This window comes from Schistosoma haematobium, chromosome 1, assembly GCF_000699445.3.
Source record: "Schistosoma haematobium chromosome 1, whole genome shotgun sequence".
Classification (NCBI taxonomy): Eukaryota; Metazoa; Platyhelminthes; class Trematoda; order Strigeidida; family Schistosomatidae; genus Schistosoma; species Schistosoma haematobium.
The window spans coordinates 63,681,774-63,703,478 of NC_067196.1; the positions used below are offsets into that span (position 1 = coordinate 63,681,774).

At 36.0% G+C, this 21,705-nt stretch overlaps 2 protein-coding genes across 2 annotated transcripts in view; one reads left to right on the forward strand and one right to left on the reverse strand.

The window, feature by feature from the left end:
* MS3_00001837 (uncharacterized protein) overlaps positions 1-4,270 on the forward strand; it is a 25,321-nt gene extending 21,051 nt beyond the window's left edge. The window contains exon 5 of the mRNA XM_012939713.3: positions 3,595-4,270. Within this exon, the coding sequence (XP_012795167.2) occupies positions 3,595-3,679 (85 nt within the window). The 3' untranslated portion in view covers positions 3,680-4,270. The remainder of the gene's footprint in view (positions 1-3,594) is intronic.
* NAA35 (N-alpha-acetyltransferase 35 NatC auxiliary subunit) lies at positions 4,159-14,829 on the reverse strand. The gene is made up of 5 exons (XM_051209340.1): positions 14,667-14,829; positions 14,566-14,627; positions 10,515-12,140; positions 6,951-7,607; positions 4,159-5,223 (listed from the first exon to the last, which is right to left on the reverse strand). Exons 3-5 carry the CDS (start codon positions 12,060-12,062, stop codon positions 4,546-4,548), a joined length of 2,883 nt encoding a protein of 960 aa, XP_051074792.1. The 5' UTR covers positions 12,063-12,140; positions 14,566-14,627; positions 14,667-14,829; the 3' UTR covers positions 4,159-4,545.
* Between the last annotated feature and the right edge of the window lie 6,876 nt (positions 14,830-21,705).

The following is a 21,705-nucleotide window of genomic DNA, read 5'->3' on the forward strand; positions in this document are numbered from 1 at the left end:
GGTATTGACGCAGGCCAGTCCTGGAGCAACAACTTGCATTTAGAAGGGGAGAAGCGCATCCCGAACATTCTGGCATTGTTGCTTAGTGCTACCAAAAGACTCTGCATTATATCAGCGTCTTCACCAAACAGGATTATATTATCTGTGTATTCTAAGCCGATAAGTGTATCTCCCGGTAGATCAATGCCTGGAAATTCAGTCGATGAGAGCGTTATTTCCATCAGTAGGTCTATGATGAAGTTGAACAAAAATAGAGATAGTGGACAGCCTAGACGGACACCACTTAACGTTGCAAAAGCAAACGACAGTTCGCCTTAAGCCCTGACCCGACTAGTAGTGTTCGGGTAAAGAGATTTCACAAGGTTTATTTACCTCTGACATCCACCTTTCAGCGATAAACACTGCCACAGCACCTCTCGGTCTACAGAGTCAAATACTCCTTTTAAGGCAAGAAAGACCACTACTGTCAGACGCCGATAAGCATGCCTGTGTTCGAAAATCTGACGAGTAGTGAATATGTGGTCGATGCAGCCACGACCAGGTCTGAGGCCAAACCGATGTTCTCGTATTTGCGGTTCACGAGACTTTGTTAGCCGCCCGATAGTTATCGAAGCTAGTATTTTAGATATTATATTAGTTAAACTAATCCCTCTGTGGTTGTCACAGGATGATTTTGACCCTTTCTTATATATTGGGACGATAAGTGATTGTGACCAGTTAGATGGGATAACGTCTAACTCCCAGATCTTAGCTAAAATATTAGTCAACCTAATCTATAAAATTGGATCACCTTCCTTAAAGACCTCTGAAGCCAATCCATTTGGACCAGATGCTCTTCCTCGTTTCAGATTAACTATAGCCTTTTAAACTTCAGCTAGAGTCGGAGGACCTACTTCAATGCTCCATTTTGGGTGTTTGGGAATGATAGGTAGTTGTAGAGTAGCTGAAGGCCACCTGAACTGCTCCTTAAAATTTTCCGCCCACCATTCCATACGTCTGGACTGAGGGCAGATAAGTGTCGTCTTTTCCCGAGATAGTCTTACTTACACTTGACTACATAATTACATTTTCTTTTATTAGTCTGAAAAACTGTCTTGTGTTACCAACAGACATTGCCTTTTTCATTTCATTTGCTTTCGTTGCGCACCACTGCTCACGGTTGCTCCTTAGACTTTTGGTTGACCTAGATCTGATTTGTTTTCGTTCTCCATCGTGTTCACAGTCTGATGGGATGACTTTACGAGAATCCATTAGTGCAATAAACTTAGAAGAAATCCATTGGTTTTTCGTAACCCCTCAATTCAAATGATCAATAAATGTCTCTGCTGTTTGTATATTTTTCCAAGCAACATCTGGGTTCTCAGAACTACCTAAGTGTGACGCCAGTTGTTCCTGGAATCTAGTTTCGGCTTTCTCACCACTTAGTTCAACTTCAATGGATCTTCTTAGTGTGGTTTTTCTGCATCCAGTCAGGTGCAGGCAAATGCGTGCTCGTATTAGAACATGATCAGAGTATAAGCATGCAGTCCATAACGATCGGCAGTCTCCTATCGAGCCCCTCCAACGATGACTGATGGCAATATGGTCTATTCGAGTCCATTTTACTCTGGTGCAGGGGGTCGTCATGTTAGGCGATGCCTCTCATGCTTAAAATTAGTGCTTGCTAAAGATAAACGATTGTTTGAGCACAGTTGCAGCAGACGTTCACCATTATCTGTTCGGTGAGCAGGAATACTAAAATATTCACGTAAATGTCTTCCTGCTTGGTTTAAGCTACCTACATGAGCATTAAAGTTACCTGCTACGAGCAGTATATCTGAGTCTAGCTTCTTGAAGTTCAGAAAGCTTACTGTAAAATTCATCTTTCACTTCACTGGGCTGCAGTCAGTATGAGCGTAGGCAGAAACGACGAACGGGCAACGACGTGCGTCCCTCTGCTTCCGAGTTTTTACGGAGCCGTTTAGCCGAACAGCACATAGTCAACTGTTAACAGGGATCCATTCCAATAGTACTTGTTCTGCCCTCGTACTTGGTACTATGCCTACACTTGCCAGTTCACGAGAACTGGCCATCGGGTCGCCAGATACACGAAGGGTGCATCTCATCAGCTCTCCGTTTTGCCGAGGTGAGCTCAGCTGTATGACCATGCTAGGATCTTGTATGTGTGTTTCGGAGACACAACATACATCAATGGTACGAGATTCTAGGGTTTTAGCCAAGGAGGCCAGCTGGCTGATTCAACATAGTGTGTACTTTGAAGGCTCCAAAGTGTAGTTCGGAGCGAGCGTTCAGTAGACCTGGGACAGTGTTTCGTGCACTATAATCGTTGGCCATGGTGACATATAAGGAGGGAGTTGAAAGTTGATGTAGGAGGAATAATAGGAATTGAAAAGGGAGATTGATTATGAATACAGTAATCTTGATTGCTGTTAGAGTTATGAGGATGTTGTTGTTCTAGAGGTACCTGAAAAGGAAATCGGGTTAGAGGAGTTCTTAGTGACCTGAGTTCCCAAGTGACACCTGCTTGAGGCCGGTCACATACGACCTATTTGTGGGTAATTTTCGTGTTAGCCCCGCACTTGTTGGGACCTTACTGCCGGAGACGGAACTCCGTGGGATAAGGCGAGGTGTGTATTTTTAGGGTCGACCTTTTCTAACACCACCCTTCCTTGTGGGGAAGCAGCATCGCTGTTATGCTGGTTGCCTGAAGGAAACATCTTACTGCCATTATACCTCTGTACAGTTAGCAGTACGACTTCGCCCCAAGACATTGGAACTGCTCCTTTTAGTCTTACCGCTTTTCAACCGACCTGTCTGGCATAGTAGGGCCTCAAGCAACGATTGTTCCATCCAGTATAGCTCGATCGGTTGATTACGATGGGAAAGCCCAACCACCACGTCAAGGTAGCAGCAACGGTCGATATTAGTTTAAGTTGCCAAGCCACACAAAATGGCAGAGTAGTAGTAATATTGTCAGTGATGATAAGAAGCATTCAACATAGAAGACATGATGCGAAAAAATGTGTTTCTGGAATAAACGGTGTAAAATAGTTTAGAAACTCTGGATCTTAAAGAAGACAAAGAATAAGTGCATATGCGCCATTACAAATCACCCGTGACTTTAAACTATTGATCGCGATATTCGCGCAGACCCCGATCAAGTATTATCCACGTACTTACATGGCCGCCCCTAGGTTTTCTCCAACCTACTCTTGCACTAGCAAGCATCATACAAGTTCCAACCACCTAAGTCAACGAAGATATTTAACTTCATCAACCGATTGGCCTCGTATCCTATGCATGAACTCAGTATTAATGCAAGCATACTTGAGTGATACCTCGAAGGCATTCATGATTATATACTAGCAACATGAGAATGTCCTCTAAGAATCCAATACCAAACAACTTGGATGCTAAGCGCCAATCAAATAAGTTTTTAATGACTGATTTTGAAGCAAAACTATAGAACCTACGCAATATACATTTTGAAGGGCAATAACATTGTAGCTCAGTTTTGAATTGTGACTTCAAAGTAATCAATTAATAAAACTTAATGATTCAGTAACACAAATCTATTTTCTTCATTTATTATAGCGAAAAACTTGTCAGTGGACAAACATCGAAAAATGCTTTAAGTCGTGCTCCAATCGGCTCAAGAACAACATTAATTATGCCTTAAGCTGGATAATAAGCTTGAAAATGGTGGACAATACGTTAGTTTCATTCACTTTTTTCTACTGTTCTAATTTCCTTTCCTTTCAATCTTTATGGTATGTAATGTAAAAAAATTTTTTGTAAATTTTTATGTAGATTGTTTGATTTCACATATCCTATTTCTGATATATTAACTAAGAGCAACGAAGATAAATGAATGTTCACGTTGGAAAGTTATTTTAATACTAACGTTCAATAAACATAGACCACCAAAGAGCATATATTACCATTATTAATTTTTTAAAAATGACTAGTGGCAAGAAATTCTATTCTTTTAATACTTAATTCACTAGTTACATACCAACTTAAATCAACAACTGTTTTTACTTAAAACGATATGTGCTAATATTTCATCTTGATAACTAAAATCCACAAGATGGTTATAATTTTTAGCTTATATTTAGAACTAGTGTCTTGATTGAAATTCGTCTATTATTTGACGTCTTTACGTGACTTAAAATTGTAGGCAGTTTATTTATCTAAAAAAAATATTTAATACATTAAACTATCATGAATTTAAAGATAAATATGATATCTCCAATAAATATGTTCATTATTTTTCGACTTATGTACATAATTATTTGCTTAGAATTCATATATTACAACAAGTACGAGGACACTGATATACAGGAGGATAGGAGGATATTTGATTAATTTATACAAGAACGAAAAAGATCTAAGTTCCAAAAAAAGTCCGTATACAAAATACATGCATCTGCTAAAAAATATTACATTAAAAGAAAGAATTAATTAGAAACATCATTTTAACATCCAGTCTTTAAACAAATTCATAACATCCAAACAGATATTCACAGGTGAACATAACTATTATTAACATTTTTTAGATTGACTAGCTAGACGAATAAGCGGATAACACTTGCTTTCTAAAAAATTGTAGTCCAATTTAACTGGACTAGACGAACATAAAAAAGACATTTTAGGATTTATTGTGGACGGATTGGCTGTATGTACAATTGGCCGTCGACCTTCACATACACCAAGTACACGGCAAGCAATGGAATTACGTCTCGCTAATTGTTGAAGATCGATGAGTTGGTCAGGAGGCCCTAACTTTTCAGTGAACAGGGGTAGAACAATAGGAGACTGTGTAAACTTAAGTAACTTTTCTTCACCTACTGACTTCAAATACAGAGTTTTCTGAATTAAATTCTGAGCTTCATCAAACGCTCTTGCTGCCATCAGATAAAGATCACTTGTTGAACGACCATCAATAATGCTACTACTTACTAATGATCTCCATGTTTCATAAGCCCCTGAAACACCTCCCATTTCAGCTAGAGGTGAATTATGAGGAATGAGAAAAATTCCAAGCCTTCTGGCATAAGGTTCCAGATAATTTCGACTAATAAATAAACGTAGTTGCCCGTTAGAATTAGGATCCGGACTTAGACAATTCACATTTATTTCTATCCCACTATCTCTCTGAAGCGCACGTATAACATACAGGGTTGCAGTATTCAAGTATTGATGTACATTGAGCAAGTGAACCTGGAAAAATATTTAGGATGAAAATAGAGAACATTAGATTTACATAAGTAAAGAAGCCTTTATTAAACAAAATACTACCATTTAAAGGATCACTCTACCTTACTAAGAACTAAGAAATAAAACACTTTCTAATGAGACAGGACATTCAAAGCCAAACGGAAGTTTTAGTTGTCATAACAGCAATTAAACCGTGAATCTATTTGCTTTTATACAAAAGTCGGCAAATGAAAGAATTGTGTTTGTATATGAAAATAATTTCAAATTCTGAATATTCAAATTCGTTTGCTGTAAGTATACAAAGGGACTGATTTACTAGAGCTTGATTAAAAGCTTACTTTTCAACCAGATTTCTCGCAGAAAACAAAATGGATATGTTGTAATCACTCATCAAGATCTTACGGTTTACACAACCATCCCATCAAATGTAACAGACTGATTCCGAAAATTTACAAAATAGCCACTGGAGTTGCAATAGGTATCATAACTACCAAAAAGTCTATTAGACAAACCGGAAAAAGAAAAAGGAAGCATACGTTAAAAAGTGCTTATTCACGTAATGCAAATTACGCAATGTTTACGCTATCTGGTCTAATATAATACTTATTATTATGCAATCATAATTATTCACTGTACACATTTCCCCACAGAATTAAGCCTTGTAATACGTATACAAAGGTACAAATTGATGGCGATTTTATCTAAAAACAACTTTGTCTAACGACTTTCGTGTATTTCAAATATGACAAAAGAAAAACAAAGATGGTTTCAGATGATGGATAAATGGCAAAAATATCAAAAGATTTTGAAGGGATCTTTTTGAACTAAAAAGTCATTATACACGCTTTCTTGAATGAAGATGAGTGATACAAATTGGCTGCCTTAATTAAAATAGATGGACTGGTGTTCTGATCTACAACCTAATGGTTCGAAATTCGGTGCTTTAGCTATCACTAATTTGCCTCAGAAAACAGCTCATCATGAACTGTTCACTGGTCCATTTGTGATCTATGAGACATTCTTGATGCAAGGTCAATTTCTGTTAGGTTTTCGGGATGGGTTCATAATTTTTGATATATTTTTCAAATGATAATTAGGGATCCACTTGTTGACTACTACACTCATAGTGGTCATCGAGGTCACTTATATTGATAGTATTCATTTTAACTTTTAGGGAAAAAACTAAGTGTATTAGCTAACAGATACTAAACTAGACAACCGACGTCACAAATATTACAAAAGTTACTTTTTTGAACATTAGTAACATACCGAATAAATTTAACTCAAAAACAAATCATTAAAAAAATATTAGTTTAAAAATCCACGTCAGATGAATGCGAAAGTATAACTATACTCAAAAATTAAATTAATTTAAGTATGTAAAGAAAATTTGGTCAACCATTAAGGAATATTTACCGAATTTATGACTAATTCAATGATTTAACTCCAAAGGTATTCAGCAAATATTAAGCACACATTACTTTGATACTTCACAATTAAGAATGACATGCAGATAATAACATTCCTTCAATTACTGTATGAACGCATGGATCGCTTTACTAAAGTTGTTATAGTCAGTTAGAATCGTATATCTCAAAAGTATTGTAATACTACTATTAATGAATCAAACAATTTACACGTGAAACGTTCAAATCAAAAGCAGTTTGAACACTAAAGTCTCCTGAGAACTAAACAGGTGACTAAAGTAGATTAACGATAAAATGTCTTACCTCAAAAGTCGAACCTATTTCATGTATCATAGGTGAAATTGGTTTAACAACGCTGTTAAAATTCGTGGTATTCGACATTTCAATGCCCTTATTATGTACACCAGATACATTGCATTTTTCTCGATGTTTCTTCTTCTTTTTACTTTGACGATTGACAAGCCTCTCAACATCATTCACAGAATCACACTTATCAACTTGTTTATTTAGACCTTTACTATCAGCGGATTCATTTTCTAAAGTAGGTTGTCCTTCAGATCCTGAAACGATGCAGTTTTCCGATAAACTCCTGAGCAAAGAAGCTAAATTCTGGAATAAGTGTATCATAAAAGTGTAAATAGACAACCATTCACTTGGAGAATACAAGTCTAGTTGAAACCCAGAGACAATATAATCCCATGCTAAGTAATAATACACATAAGTTACAAAACAAGACAGATTGATTTGAACAGGTACAACAGCCTTTTGCGTCGATAAAACTTCAAATTTTCCTACAGACTCAAAACACTCAGTTGTTTTATTTGCCAGTTTATTTCTAAGTTCAACACCAATGACAAACTCGGCGTTTGCACACTCGTCAAGCAAATTTGGAAGATCTTCCAACCATGAACCAAGAGCGGAACGCTGGCGTGAACGGTTACGACAGTAAATATAAGAGATCTATAAGATATGATTAAAACAATAGATATACATTCAAAGATTAAAAACTTTGACTAGAAAATGCTCAAAACAAAAACGTATTAAATAAAGCAAGAACAAATATTGGTGCAGAATAGTATGAATTCATATTATTTCGAGGTTCCTCGTCAGCTGCTTACAAACCAAAAATGTGATAGAATTTTTACATTGAGATGTGAATTGGTAAATGCAGTTGGAGCTCCAACTGCATTTACCAATTCATATGTACGTGCCAAAGCACATACATTGGGAGAACTGAGAGAAGAGTGCATGTCCACATTTCTGAACATGTTCATGAAAAACTTGAGGCTGCGAAGGACTAAGGCTTTCAACAGCGCAATAGCTCGGCATTTACTTGACACCGAGCACACCGTCGACACTCCGCACGCTTTCAAAATTATCAACAGACAAAGAAGTACGACCACCCTCCGTTTCGCTGAAGCCATTGCGATCAAAAAACTTAAACCGGACTTATGCATTCAAAAAGAGACTTTAATAAACTTATCACTACCCTGGTAATCCTTTTTTGTGTTTTGGTTATTTATGTTATTTTATTCATTTATTTATTTTAAAATATTTATACTCCTCCCCTCTTAACCCACATTATTGTTCACACATTCCCACCACCTGATCCTCTTAAATTATCTTAACTTTTCAAATTCTATTTAGTTATTATTACGTAACCTCTGACCTGTTCTAGCATATATATATATATATATATATATATATATATATATATATAGTTATTATTGTAATCCAGTTATTTACACTCATTTATGTCAATTGTTTCACACTATCTCAATGTAAAAATTCTATCACATTTTTGGTTTGTAAGCAGCTGACGAGGAACCTCGAAATAATATGAATTCATACTATTCTGCACCAATATTTGTTCTTGCTCTATTTAAATTCATAAAGGGAACCAACTGCATGAAAAACGTCTTAACCTGTGCGATGTTTGGGAATCGGAAATATTTATTTACTCAATGACAATGCTACCATTGCTACACACAATAATCTTATATTAATATGTATCAGTGCCGAAGTTCGACTTGATAATTTCAAATAAATTAAGCGTTGGGTAGAAAGTTAATAAATATATTTTTGCTGTTCCGATGAGTAGAAAAACTGTATTTCTGGCGTTTTGTAACTTGATGTAAGTCACTTCTACAGCGTAAATAAATAACCGAGATAAATTAACGCGAGTTTAAATAGTATAAAGGAAATAATCTAGAACATTTTAATTACAATTAAAATAATAACAGATTAGATTAAAGAGAATGATAAAATATAAACTTAAGATTGGGATTTATGGATATCTTCTCAAAACAATAAAGTACATCAAGATTTACCTGTAAGTTTCAACATATATTATCAACCACATTTCCTAAAAATTTGTAACCTTGCAAATGTTGGATACCTATAAACAGAACGTTGATTGACTTATAGTAACCCAATGTAAACTTCGGGTTACATGAAATAAAAGTAGTTAGCATGGTTAGAGCCATTTGGATATTTGTTTGTAGGAATTCTAATTCGCCAGTTAATCTAGTTTATGTTGTAGACAATACGTACCGCCCTTTACATCTGCTTGATAACAGATATTTATAAACCCTTAGAATAGACCTGATTGCTCGGTGTTTGGATAGTAGGTATTTACGAGAAACAAGCAAAATGGTTATCGTATACTAATCAAAATATTTTATTGATTCAGTATCTTGGCAAAAATATTTCACTAAGAATCACTAATTAATCACAACGAAAACCATAGAAAATTATAAGGTAAGTCAGTCTAGCTGATGTCAGTTACAAAATAAAAATAACGTCGTTTAAAACACAGATTAATTGGTAATTAAACTGACAATCTTGTGCGATATTAGGTAGTAGTGTAAAAAGTTACACAAGATAGTCAGGCGGCAATAGTGTAGATGCTGTAACATATTTGAGGCTACTCTCAAATTTTCTGAAGTAGCACCATAAACGTGATAACAGAATGAAACAAACTAGTGTCAAATTCTTATCCAACAATGTTAGAACAGTGAATAAAATCCTCCAGGATTAGTTAACTTGGATTAATTATCCAATTGCTTGTCGTTCAGTCAACGTTTAATAGAGAATAATCGTTATTTACTCAACTATGATTGAAACTGGGGAAAACTGTGACAAATCGAGACAAACAGATCAGAAATAGTAGTTAAATAATCCAGGACCAGTACTTCGTAATCTGCACAGTTGACTTTGAGTCGCAAGGTTAGTTTCTGTCCAATCAATGTTGATTAAGATTTCTAGTTGTAATATAAAAAGTATGGCTCTTCAAACTGAGCCAATATTCGCAAATTAATCAACTAGACACTGGTTATATCAGCATTACTGACCATGTTTAAGGTACATTTCAAAAGTGCTGGCTGGGAATAATCACTGGTACAGTTTGAACATCTCAAGAATGAAAGTAATCACTGGAAGGGCTAGATGGTCGCAGTGTTGTCTCACGAATTATCTAAAATCAGAAGTGTAGACCGATGGATTCTTATTTATAGATTAAAATGTATTGTAACTGTCGCATAACACAAAATTCCATTCTCCGTACATGTGTAGGGTCATCGGTCTATAATACTACATTTCAACCTAAAATTAAACGGTTACCCAGTGATTTCTGCATTTTAGTGGTTGTCCAGTGGATGAAAAATATCTTTAACTTCAGTTATGGATCCAGCTGCTATCCAACTATGTTCATGCAATTTTATTGAAAGACAACCAAGTTTTGAAAAAAAGCTAAATTCGTGTGGAACATGTACAGAATATTACGAAAATCAATAAGTGGAACAGGTTAAGAATCAGTCTTATATATAGAATGTTGAGAAATATATATAAACTAAAATGTGCACTTACATGGGCGAAATGATTTGAAAGTGTAGTGAAAAAACTCATCAGTTCAGGAATATTATAAATGATATTTTTAATCAGTGGGCGATACGCAGTAGGCTCTAACTCCTGCCATGAATTTAGGAAATGCACCGGAGAGAGAAACGGAGGTTGAAGCTCAACAGCATCTCCTTGCCCCATAAGAGTGGAGTGAAACATGTATATAATTGTCTTTGATAAAACACAAGTAGTTAACATGGGTTCATTTACTTCGCTAGAGTCGTCAGGAAACAAAAGAGCTTTGACATAAGGACAAGATATCTGACCAGATTTCTGAATAAATGTCCATAAACTATGAAGGCGTAGGGGTTCAGGATGTAAAACATTCCATAAGGCAAAATTTTCGTATGTACATAAAATATGATTGAGTCTTGTAAAGAGACTTGAAAAATAAACAAATGATTTGTGACGATCGTGAATATTTACCACTTTGGGCATATATGTAGGTACATTGGTTTGATTCAAGAAAACTTCAAAACCTGGAAGACCATATGCAGCGTCCTTTGGTCTAAACTTTCCTTCACCAGCCATTTTTCCAATGTTTGAAGTTTCTACTAATATATCACTCAGTGATTTCAGACTACTTAAATGCTGGGACACTTTCCTACAAATATCTATGAAGGAGTCCCATAGAAATTCGGTGTTATTTTTAGCTTCATACAGTTTAGGTGATGGATTTTTTTCAGAAAAATCGAGATCTGCATGCGTATATCCTTCAAATAGATCTTGCTCAAAATAGACTCGAGTTGGATTTATACACTCAAAGATTGAATTTGTGAACAGTAACAACACTTGAACAAACTGTAGACGACTGTGTAATCCCATAAGTAGTTTTTCCTCACGATCCGCAAACATGGTAGATTCATTTTCAAGATTTCTATTCAAATCATTTACATGAGCTATTAATTCTGACACTGACAATTTATGCAGACAGTCATTACGAAAGCCACCGTAACCATCAAAAATATTTGAGGGTTCATGAACTGGCATACCATGTGTGAACTTGTAATGATCCTCTTCGTCAAAGACATTCGCACAGATTATTATATGACGCAACTGATAGATTGATCGTCGTAATAACTCACAAAATGCAGCAAGATATTTATCTCTAATTAACTGAGTGCAGTGCATATACATGCAAATAAATATACTTTGCGCAAGAGAATCGCCCGTCAGCCAATTGACGCAAGCAGCTAAAAGTTCATCTATGATACCCAAAAGCTCGTAAAGTGACGAAAAAGGCCCCAAAGGTAACTGCTCACTAGATAACGCCTCACATACAGTCAGAACTTTTCGGTTTCCTTGAACTAGAGCATCCATTTTAGGGTCCATAATCTCGATAGCTGACATGGAATACTTCAAGTCAAACCAACGAGGGTGTAATAGTTCCCCAGGTTTTAGTCCGATTCGACAAGCAGAAAAGAAAGCATTTGTTATATCCATCGTCATATGTTCAGGAATTGAAACTGGTTGAATAAAATTGGTAATATTTTGTTCTGAAGATTCAGTAGTCATTTTGTATACAATGGGATTAATGTATGGGTAACATTCATTACAATAAAGAGCCCTTTGAATACACCTTTGGACGATTACCTAAAACAGAGATTTGATATTGTTCACCTACTTCATGTGATCACATCGGCGCCTCTTAAAACAGTAGCAAGATTATTGGTGATAGCAAAGGATAAAATGAATTAAACCATAAGAAGTAGAGGCACTAGTCTTGAATATTAGTCACATAAATAACCGAAGGTCAACTCACCTATATTATACTTACGAAAATCTAGTGTATTGATCCAACAACACTGGCAGCAACTCTCCAAAAGATTTAGTTATATGTAGTTTTTAAACTTATCCAAATAAACATAAGCATACTTAAACGATCAACTCAGCAACTGGTGCTGGAGGCGACAGTATTACAACAATAATGGTTTTTCCAGTATATTTTTACTTGTACAAGTTAGTGACGAAACAACTTTATGAAATATATGTATAAACACAGTACTTTTTAACAGAAAGTTTGTCAATTTGAAATGACACTCCTTGAAACATTATATAAACACTAGTCTTCTTTGATAAATGCCTCATTGATCACTGACCCTTAAATAAGTCATGATTTTCCACACTAAACATTCCTATTCGTTTGCTATTAGTGTTCGCAGTCGTTGTACAAACTTAAGTCAATCTCACATGCATAGTTCCCTTTATTATCTTAAAGAGAGCAAGAACAAAGATTGGTGCAGAATAAAATGAATTCATATTATTCTGCACCAATCTTTGTTCTTGCTCTCTTTAAGTCAATCTGTTTAAACAGCTTTTCCTTATCACCATACTCTCAGATAGCCGGAAGTTATATTCTACACCAATTAGTTAATATGAAGCTATTTAGATACACTAGCTTTAAGTGACAGAAGGCCCCGGACTGCTCTTTTTGCTACTGTTTCTAAGTACTCAACTACCGTAGACGTGGATGGAAGTCCTTTAGTGCTTCAACTCTCTGAACAGAGGATTTATAGTTCATCACAGAATAAAATGAGGTGAAGTGAATCGCATAGTAAAGTGACTCCATGGAAACCATCGAATAAGAAAAAAACGAGAAAGACTGAAAGACCTTCAATCAAAAAGAAAAATATTTGCACCACTAAAAGTCTGGATGGTGATATCTTGGGAACGTAAAAAAACAATTAAGGTCAAAAGGAAAAAAAGATCACACGTGATACCAGTTGAACAATTTATTTATGTTTTTATTTTACTACTGACAACGATAACTTTAGTGCAAAATAAAGCGCTTATCAATGCCCATTTTCCGTCAAGAATCGTTACTCCGACTTTCTGCCCTGTCAATCCAAATTAACGTTTTGTATAAGCACAAGGACAGAGAAGACCAACGAAACGAAATGCACCTGAGTAGACATAGTAACATCTAATGTTTGATAAAACTACGTATATATTTCCAAAATAATAAATAATAAAGGGGGATGAGCAGTGTGGAGTGAAACTAAGCTTCAAATTTAATGAGTGTTCAACTGAGGAATTGAGAAGGATTCTGATCTTTCTTTTCGAAACGATGTTATATTATAACCGCGTATTTATACCTTATACTAAGAAAGTTCTTATTTTCCTTACTGCGGTGAGGTGTTCCCAAGTGAAGGCATAAGAGATACGAAGGACATATCTAGAGTGGAAAAAACACTGTCTCTAAAATAACAATATATAAGATTCAGCAGCTTAACAAACTGAGCTTTTTTCAGCCTACGACAATTCCAGACCACTATAATATTGCTTCTCCTGGTACTACCTTGTAAATTGAATTTTTATTTTAAAAGCTGAGCAGTGGTTTCTTCACAAAGGCTTCCTATTTAAACTTGGGTTTCTGGATAGTATCAAATCCTCCATAAAAGTTATGGCAATCCAAATATCCCATTTCCCATGAATAAATGCTCATAAACTCAAACCGTTTTGCCGTATAAGAACATACTCCATCACTTTATGTCTATGTGCCACTTCATTTAAACATGGTCCATCATTTCTTACTTCAGTGCTACAATTCATTCCAGTCAGTAACCTCGCCATAATGGCGTTTTCGTTCCGTCCAAATGGTTTTACGTAATTCATTGATTATTTTCGGAAATCAATCATCGAAACTAGATAGGTTATTCGAACTTAATGCCCTTAAAAATTTACACTTTGATGAGGACCAGAAAACCAACATACTTGGACTAAAAAAATGTAAATCTCTCGCCAAACTTTAGAAGCTTCCATTCAATATACTACTGAATATCTGTCAATTAGCTCACTACCTATATTTGAACCTGACGTTTATAAATCGGTTGTTGATGTCCTAAAATCATTAGATAGCGCTCAACAGGATTCTTAAACTTAATTATGTTTATTTATTTTCCCGATTATTTGTATGGTGAGTCATGATACATACCCGACAAAACAAAAGTATAAACACAAGGTTTGATGAAAGAACGAGAGAAAAATGTAAACAGGTAGAAATGTCATTTATTCTTACATAAGTTTATAAAGTTTTTGTAGCCTTTTTATTCCTGCAGAGAACATATCCAAAGGGTCTAGCTATTGAATTCCACACAGAACATAAAAATGTACACGTACTTGTTCAATAGGTGAAAGTAATCCAAAGACTTTGAAACAATTGTTTTTACACTTTTATATCCTTTCACTTTTCTTTTACCGCTGTTATATGAAGTAGGACAACTTTAACAAATACGCATTTGTACCAGGTTCCACACTACCAGCGTTCGTCAATAAGAAGACACTGAATCAACAAGATAACAAATACATTATAAATAAAAATATCCAGATATCAAAGAAAGGTTAAAATTGGGTTATATATACACACACGAGATTTGCAGTCATCTTAATAAGTGATCTATCACTGATTTTAAACCCCTAGCAGACTTAAAAATGAAGTGTACTCTTGTCGTTTAGCACATTATAATCAAGCGTGTTTTGTTCAGTTCGCTTCACCATCAAAATTACTCCTTTCGTTTCGTAACTTTTTGGAAAATGTTTTCTATGAATGATATGGACAAACCAGTACTGTGAAAGACCACAATCTGTTGCTTTTATTTTGAGGATGGGATAATGTGACAAGTTTATAACGCACCACAAAATACCCAATGGTCCAGCCCCTTCAATCAAAAGACGGTGTTACAAGATATGATCACTTTGATTTTGATTGGTACGGCAGAGTGGGGAGAGTCAGATCTCCCTCTCGAAATGCTCTCACATGGCCACGCGCATACAACCACTGCCGAGAAAATTTAGCTTACGATCTTCCCGTGACACGGTTGTTTACGAAATTGAGAGGACGAAAAGCGAATGTTCATGGCTTTACCGGGGTTGGTGGATATGGAGGACCTACCTAGTGGAGTTGGATGACCTTCATTTCAAACCAGTGGCGCACATGGGCTCCAGGATCCTGAAGGAACAAATAGTGCATGAACCTATCGTTGGTCACCGGCTACCATAGGACTGCATCTCCCAACGCTACTCCACTGCTCCCTGGATTAGACCTCTAGGTCAAAGGCTCAGGGAGTTGCCCCTAAGAGAACTACCTGCTTTGGTTTCGGTGTCCGGGCATAATTCCAGCCCTCATACAAATTGAATTGTGGGGTGCATATCTACTTGGTGCCTCCTTCTGCCAATGTTTGTTTAAATAAATAAACTGCAAAGTTACCCCTAAAAATTCCGCTTTGATATAAGTGACATAGCTAATGGTAATCGCCTAGAAAACTACCGAAGAAAAATGGATTGGAAAATTTTAGCCATGCTATCTGTACTATCGATTTCGCCTAGAACCCTTCTTGGATTACTGTCGGGTGCAAGCTCATGTGAAGGAGGACCTTGCGTAGCATTAGTAACATTACTTCATAAAAAGAACCTCACTAAAAAATCGTTAACGAGAAATTTTCATATACACTGTTTATGATGCCTCATGGTAAAATCCAAAAATTTTTTGAAAACATTGAGGCCAATTCTATCTTGACAACCAGTGAAACGACAAATATGTGTAGGTGGAATGTCTGCACAATGTGAGAGACAAGGAGAGCTATTTAAGTAGCCACGGAAACAGAAATAGACAGTTTGACCGTGCTTTTAATAAGTCAAACTTATTGGACAAAAAACTACCTTCAGTAGAGAAGTCTTTTGCTGATCAAGAAGGCATAAAATGAGCCGCACACATGGAGTTGCACTGATGATATCCAAAGAAGCACAAAAAGCGAAAATAGGATGAGAAATTATGACTCAAGGATTATTAAGGCAAGGAAAGGATTATAGTTAATGTTATCTAGTGTTACATACCCACTAAATATATCACAAAATATTTTAAAAACCGGTTTTATGTGACTGAAGTCCATCCTGAGAAAAAGCCCAGGAAAAGACTTAATCATCTTAAACGGGGACCTAAACACTAATGTTGTGATAGACGAAATTGAGTATGAAGCCGTCATGGGGTGACAAAGACTGGGAGAAGAGAAAAGGCAGTGGTAAGAGGCTGTTAGATCTGTGTACTTCAAACAATATGGTCATAGGAGCCAGTATTTTCCTCCAAAAATGTATACAGAAAGCCACATTTGTTTAACCGGAGGAAAAAAACAAACCAGATAGATCACACATTCAAAATTAAAAACCTCAGGAGGTCCATGGAAAATGTAAGAACAAAGAAATGAACTGATATACACTCACATCAACACCTGGTGATGGATAGGTCAAAACTCAAGCTAAAGCATTAGACAGTTAAGGATGCAACAATACGAATTTTTAACATGGGCTTCCTTAGAGATAGTAACAAACTCGGCATGTTCAAGATAGCTATCAACAACAAGTTCAATGTCTTACAAGATCCACTAAGAGAAGAAACCTTTATGGAGAACAAATGGAAAGGAATTACGGAAGTAACAACTTTAACATGTCGGAAAACTCTAGGCTTCAAGAAATACAAACATTAAGAAAGGAATTCTGTAGAAAATCTGGACAAGATTCGAAAGGAAAAACAAAGAACAGTAAGCAACAGTTAAACTAAAATAAAGACAAGGCACGCGTAGAATACATAGAAGTGAACAAACTAGTGAAGAAGTTTTAGAGGTCATAAAAAGAAATACGTAGATCTGACAACCACAACAGAACAAAATATGAGAGAACCATATGATACAACCAAAAAGCTTTATTTATTAGAACACATAAAAATTGGTACAATGAAGCACCAAATACATATGCGCTACACAATAACAATGAAGTTGTGAAGACACAGAGAAAGAAAAGTGGATATAATAGAAAAGAACAAGAATTAATTATCATCGCTGTGCACGAACACATGGTGCCGAACCTCTGCATTACTAAGTGTTGCCACTGGATGTCAACAATCCTTAGGAGACAACAGTGATTAAACACAGAGTCGTCTAACATCGTCAACTCGGAAAGGCCAGGTTTCTCAAGCATATAGCAAAACAGCTTGCAGGAAAATACTGTAGACCAAAGCGAGTAGTTAGGGAAAAAGCTAAACAAATCACTGGAGTCCCAAAGCGATGGAACAAGTGGATAGAGCAGTTTGAAGGGCTACAGGCCTACAAAGAGATAACGGCACTGTTAATTCTAGGCAAAGTTTCCAAAAGTGTCGCTAAATTGAGTGAAGGATACAGTAAATGCCCAACTTTTAGATTAACAAGCTGGCTTTCATAAAGTAAGATCGTGTACCGACCAAACTGCGAATCATTTTTGAACAGCCAATTGGATGAACCCATCACAATACGCCAACTTCCCTAATTATATGAAAGCAGTCGACAGGATACATAGAAAAACTTCAACATTGTTAAATGTCTTAAAAGATTGTCATTATCATATGGCATTCCTACGATAGACTGAATTTCAAAGTTGTGCATGGAGAGTAGCTCATAGATATACTTCAAATGAAGACTTGTATTAAGTAAGACTATCTACCGTCACTTTTTATCTTTCTGGTTGTTGTCTGGATTGTAAACACATCCACATCTCAGGAGAAACAAGGAATACAGTGAAAACACATGTTTAGATGGGTGATTTGGACTTTGAAAATGACTTAGCCCTTCTATCGTATATACAGTAATAAGTGCAGACGAAGACTACTAGTGAAGCAGTGGTTTCTGCGGAACTAGCCTTAGCCATTACATGGTGAAAATGAGATCCTAAGGAAAACCACAACAAGTACCATTCAAATTATGTGATGGTGAAGCTCTGAAAAGATGTGTTTACGTACTTAATGTGTATCATCCTGAAACAAGATGGATCCGATTCATGAGTCAAGGTATAAACTGGCAAGGAAGTGGCAGCGTTCCCACATTTGAAGAATATCTGGGACTAAGATAAATCGTGGGTCGGAGTTATAACGTAGGACAAGGAACATATACGGCGGCCTGCTTGAATATTTGAACTACCTGTTCCTCCGATCTAGATATTTCATCAAGTTATCTGTTTTGTTGTTTGTTTTAGCACATCATTATGTCTATTGTGCTCACAATTTATTCAGGCGCGTTTATGAAAAGTTTACAACCTTTCGCTATACGTGATACAAAAAGGTACAATCAGCGACATCATGGTGGCTGGCAATATGCATTGAAACGAATGAACATTAATCAAATGTGGATTACCGAACTCCTAGCATCTAACCGGTCATCATTCAAAATTTATCGTCACAATAGATCAAGGTATAAGAAAAGGAAACTTGTTGAAATACTTTATGCTGAGAATTCTATGTTGTACCAAAAATATAATGTTGAATAAAGCTTCTAATAATAATAATAATAATAATAATAATAATAATAATAATAATAATAATAATAATAATAATAATAATAATATATGCATCGATGTAAGTTGCCACACCTCATTAGTACAACAAGATGAACACCAAATTCATAGCAGTTACTTCAATGATAGTAAAAATAACATTCATTTACGGACATGATACAGGGAGAAAGAACTAGTTCGTAGAAAGAAAGGTATAAAGTGACTTTAATCTCAGGGTTTAAGGGAAAACAATGATTGTATACACCTACGCCATTGTGATCAGTTCTGAGCCATGTCACTAAGAATCTCCAAACATTAACTACGATAGTCACATGGACACCAACCAAGTAGTCTTAATCTACCAACACGGCTCGGATCAGAAGTTAGTGACCTTAAGGACTGGTAATATCCACTAACCCTATCCGTCCTAGATGAGGTGAATTAATCATGATGCACACGATACTGAGAAATGGCCTTCGAAATGTCATAGTCTTACTGATTCGTCCAGATTTACTCAAAGGACACATAAGACAAACTCGTTGATTAATGCCAAACTACATTCCCATAAAGTATGTGTTCTCCCGAGTTTCAACGGGCTTTAATGTATACTTGTGACATGAATAGTTCTTCTAACTCCCATCAATGTAAAATGTTCCTCTAGCTATTGATAACAAACATTTCGGGCAACCTAAACCGTGCCATATGAATCCAATGTTTCTTTACACACCTCAAAATCAATAAAGAATTAACTTGGTTTACCGAAAGCGTTCTGACTAGTTAATGTTTAACGTTTATTTAAAAATACTTTCGGATCTAGTCCGAACTTTATAGGGAATCTTAGTGAAGCGTCTAATTTCCGAATTACATAGTTTTTTGGCAAAAAGCCCCAGACCCGTATAGATTTTCGGTAAACATTCGAGCAAAAGTACAGCATACTGAAGGCTACAGGTTAGTCAATCAGGGTTAAGATAACCCTTTACGTAGTTTGCACGAAATTAAAAGTGAAGTGATAGATGACCAAGTGAAAATTGGTAATAACTGATTTTTACAATGCCCGGAATTCATAAAAGCATCAACCAGGCAACCGAAAAATGAATCGAAAATAGTGTTCAACCTAGGTTGCAAAACGCACCTACTCCCAAGGAAGATGTTATGTTAAAGCACCTGATGTGACCTAGTCAGTTGTCTGGATAATACCCTTTCTTGCTAATTTATACCTAAAATCACAACCCTTAGTCTCTTAAGTGTGTAGACAAGAAGACGATAAGGTATTGCATGGAATGTTATGCAACTTCATAATGAAGAAACCCCGACCTTAATTTTTCCAAACGAAACTCAAAGCTCAAGACTGAATTTTAAAATAGTGAAAATTTCCATTTCGACATTTGGTAAATTCGCTCCTTCTAAATTTTTAAAATCTAATCCTGAAAATATTACATTGTAACTGCCAGTTAGTGACGAAGGCTCCACGGGCTTATGGTTTAAATCACATCACTCTGAATTCCAATGTGTATTCTTGACAATTGGCCGTTACTGAAAAAAATACATCGACATATGAGGGTCAATCATTTAGATTAAAGCTACAATTCTCCTGTTATTTTGTCATCTTTTTATCGTCTGTTATTTCATGATAAGCCTTCGTTTCCTGACTGACTAAGACATCGTCAAAAACACAGACTTTTTCCCATAAAACTCAGGAGTTTCGAAGTTTTATCAGAGAACACAAACTTTGGGGAACAATGGGCAAAACCCAAAATTCCCCAAAATAGACTTTTAGGGATTTCTCCAAAATAATTTGAAATTTGAAGGGAAAGCTCCAAGTCAGAGAAAATTGCGGGTTACGTTGCATTTTTCCAAGGGTTTTTGATGGTTTCCCCACAAATGATAAAATTCTTACCAGCATCGAGAGATCGATCTCCCGATCAGGATTCGATAAGCGTGTGACGAAAACCTAAGGGGATGAAAACCAACAAGTGATGGCGACTCAAGAAGCACGCACACTACGATGACACATATAAATGAAAGTTTTCAGCATCAATTTAAAGTATGAAATGTGGATACACTACAGCATCATACGAATAATCTAAACAACGAGCTACAACGCACATCCTCACAAACCCCGCCACAAATGTAATCCCAAAACATGAGCTATTTAAAAAAGTTTTATTTTTCCTCACTGAGTTAATTTTATTGTTTCGGTCGTTTGAAAAAGTCTGGTTACACTTTAATTGAGTTTATTCTGGCTGAAGATTCCCCAAGAGTATAGCTTTTGCCGAGACAAGTTTATCATCTGTACTTTTCTAGTACATATACAATATAGAACAAAGGGTACTGACATTTTCTCCTCGTTCAGTGTGCCTTTCAGTATTTTTTATATCCTAAATTGTTAAGGTCTTTTTGTAACTAATGAAGTTGGATTTTTCTACTATTGCTGTTAGATAGTTATATACGAACGTATGTTTTTGTTTGTGTTTAGTATCTGTCACTCATCAAACCTTAAAAGCCACTTTTCTGGAGATCAGATTTCGCTGTGAAATCACAAAAATTAATTATGTTGCAAGTAGAATATCGTTGTGCAGTCCTGCATGTTATTTCCCTGTCGATGACAGAATGCAATGTGACAGCGGCAGTATGTTGTATCAAAATGTGTTTGCCGGACTCACACCGGCTGCGTAAAAAAGGTGTTGCAAGCCATTATTACGTTGGCTGTGCAAAGCATGTTCTACAAAATCTCTCCTTATTCTTGAGCTGATTGAGCTTCAGAACATAGCTAGAACATTGCCCTCAGATAATCAGGCAGCAGTAAATGATCGGAATTCTGCTTTCGAGGAAATAGAGAGCGTTATCATGAGCCCAGCCTTGGATT

What these genes read in the sequence shown, in the direction of transcription:
- NAA35 (XM_051209340.1), bottom strand. Translation starts at nt 12,062, where the DNA reads ATGACTACTGAATCTTCAGAACAAAATATTACCAATTTTATTCAACCA. An exon ending in TTTCAAATCATTTCGCCCAT is followed by an intron (nt 7,608 to 10,514) that starts GTAAGTGCACAT and finishes CATATCTTATAG; the next exon opens with ATCTCTTATATTTACTGTCG. An exon ending in AAATAGGTTCGACTTTTGAG is followed by an intron (nt 5,224 to 6,950) that starts GTAAGACATTTT and finishes ATATTTTTCCAG; the next exon opens with GTTCACTTGCTCAATGTACA.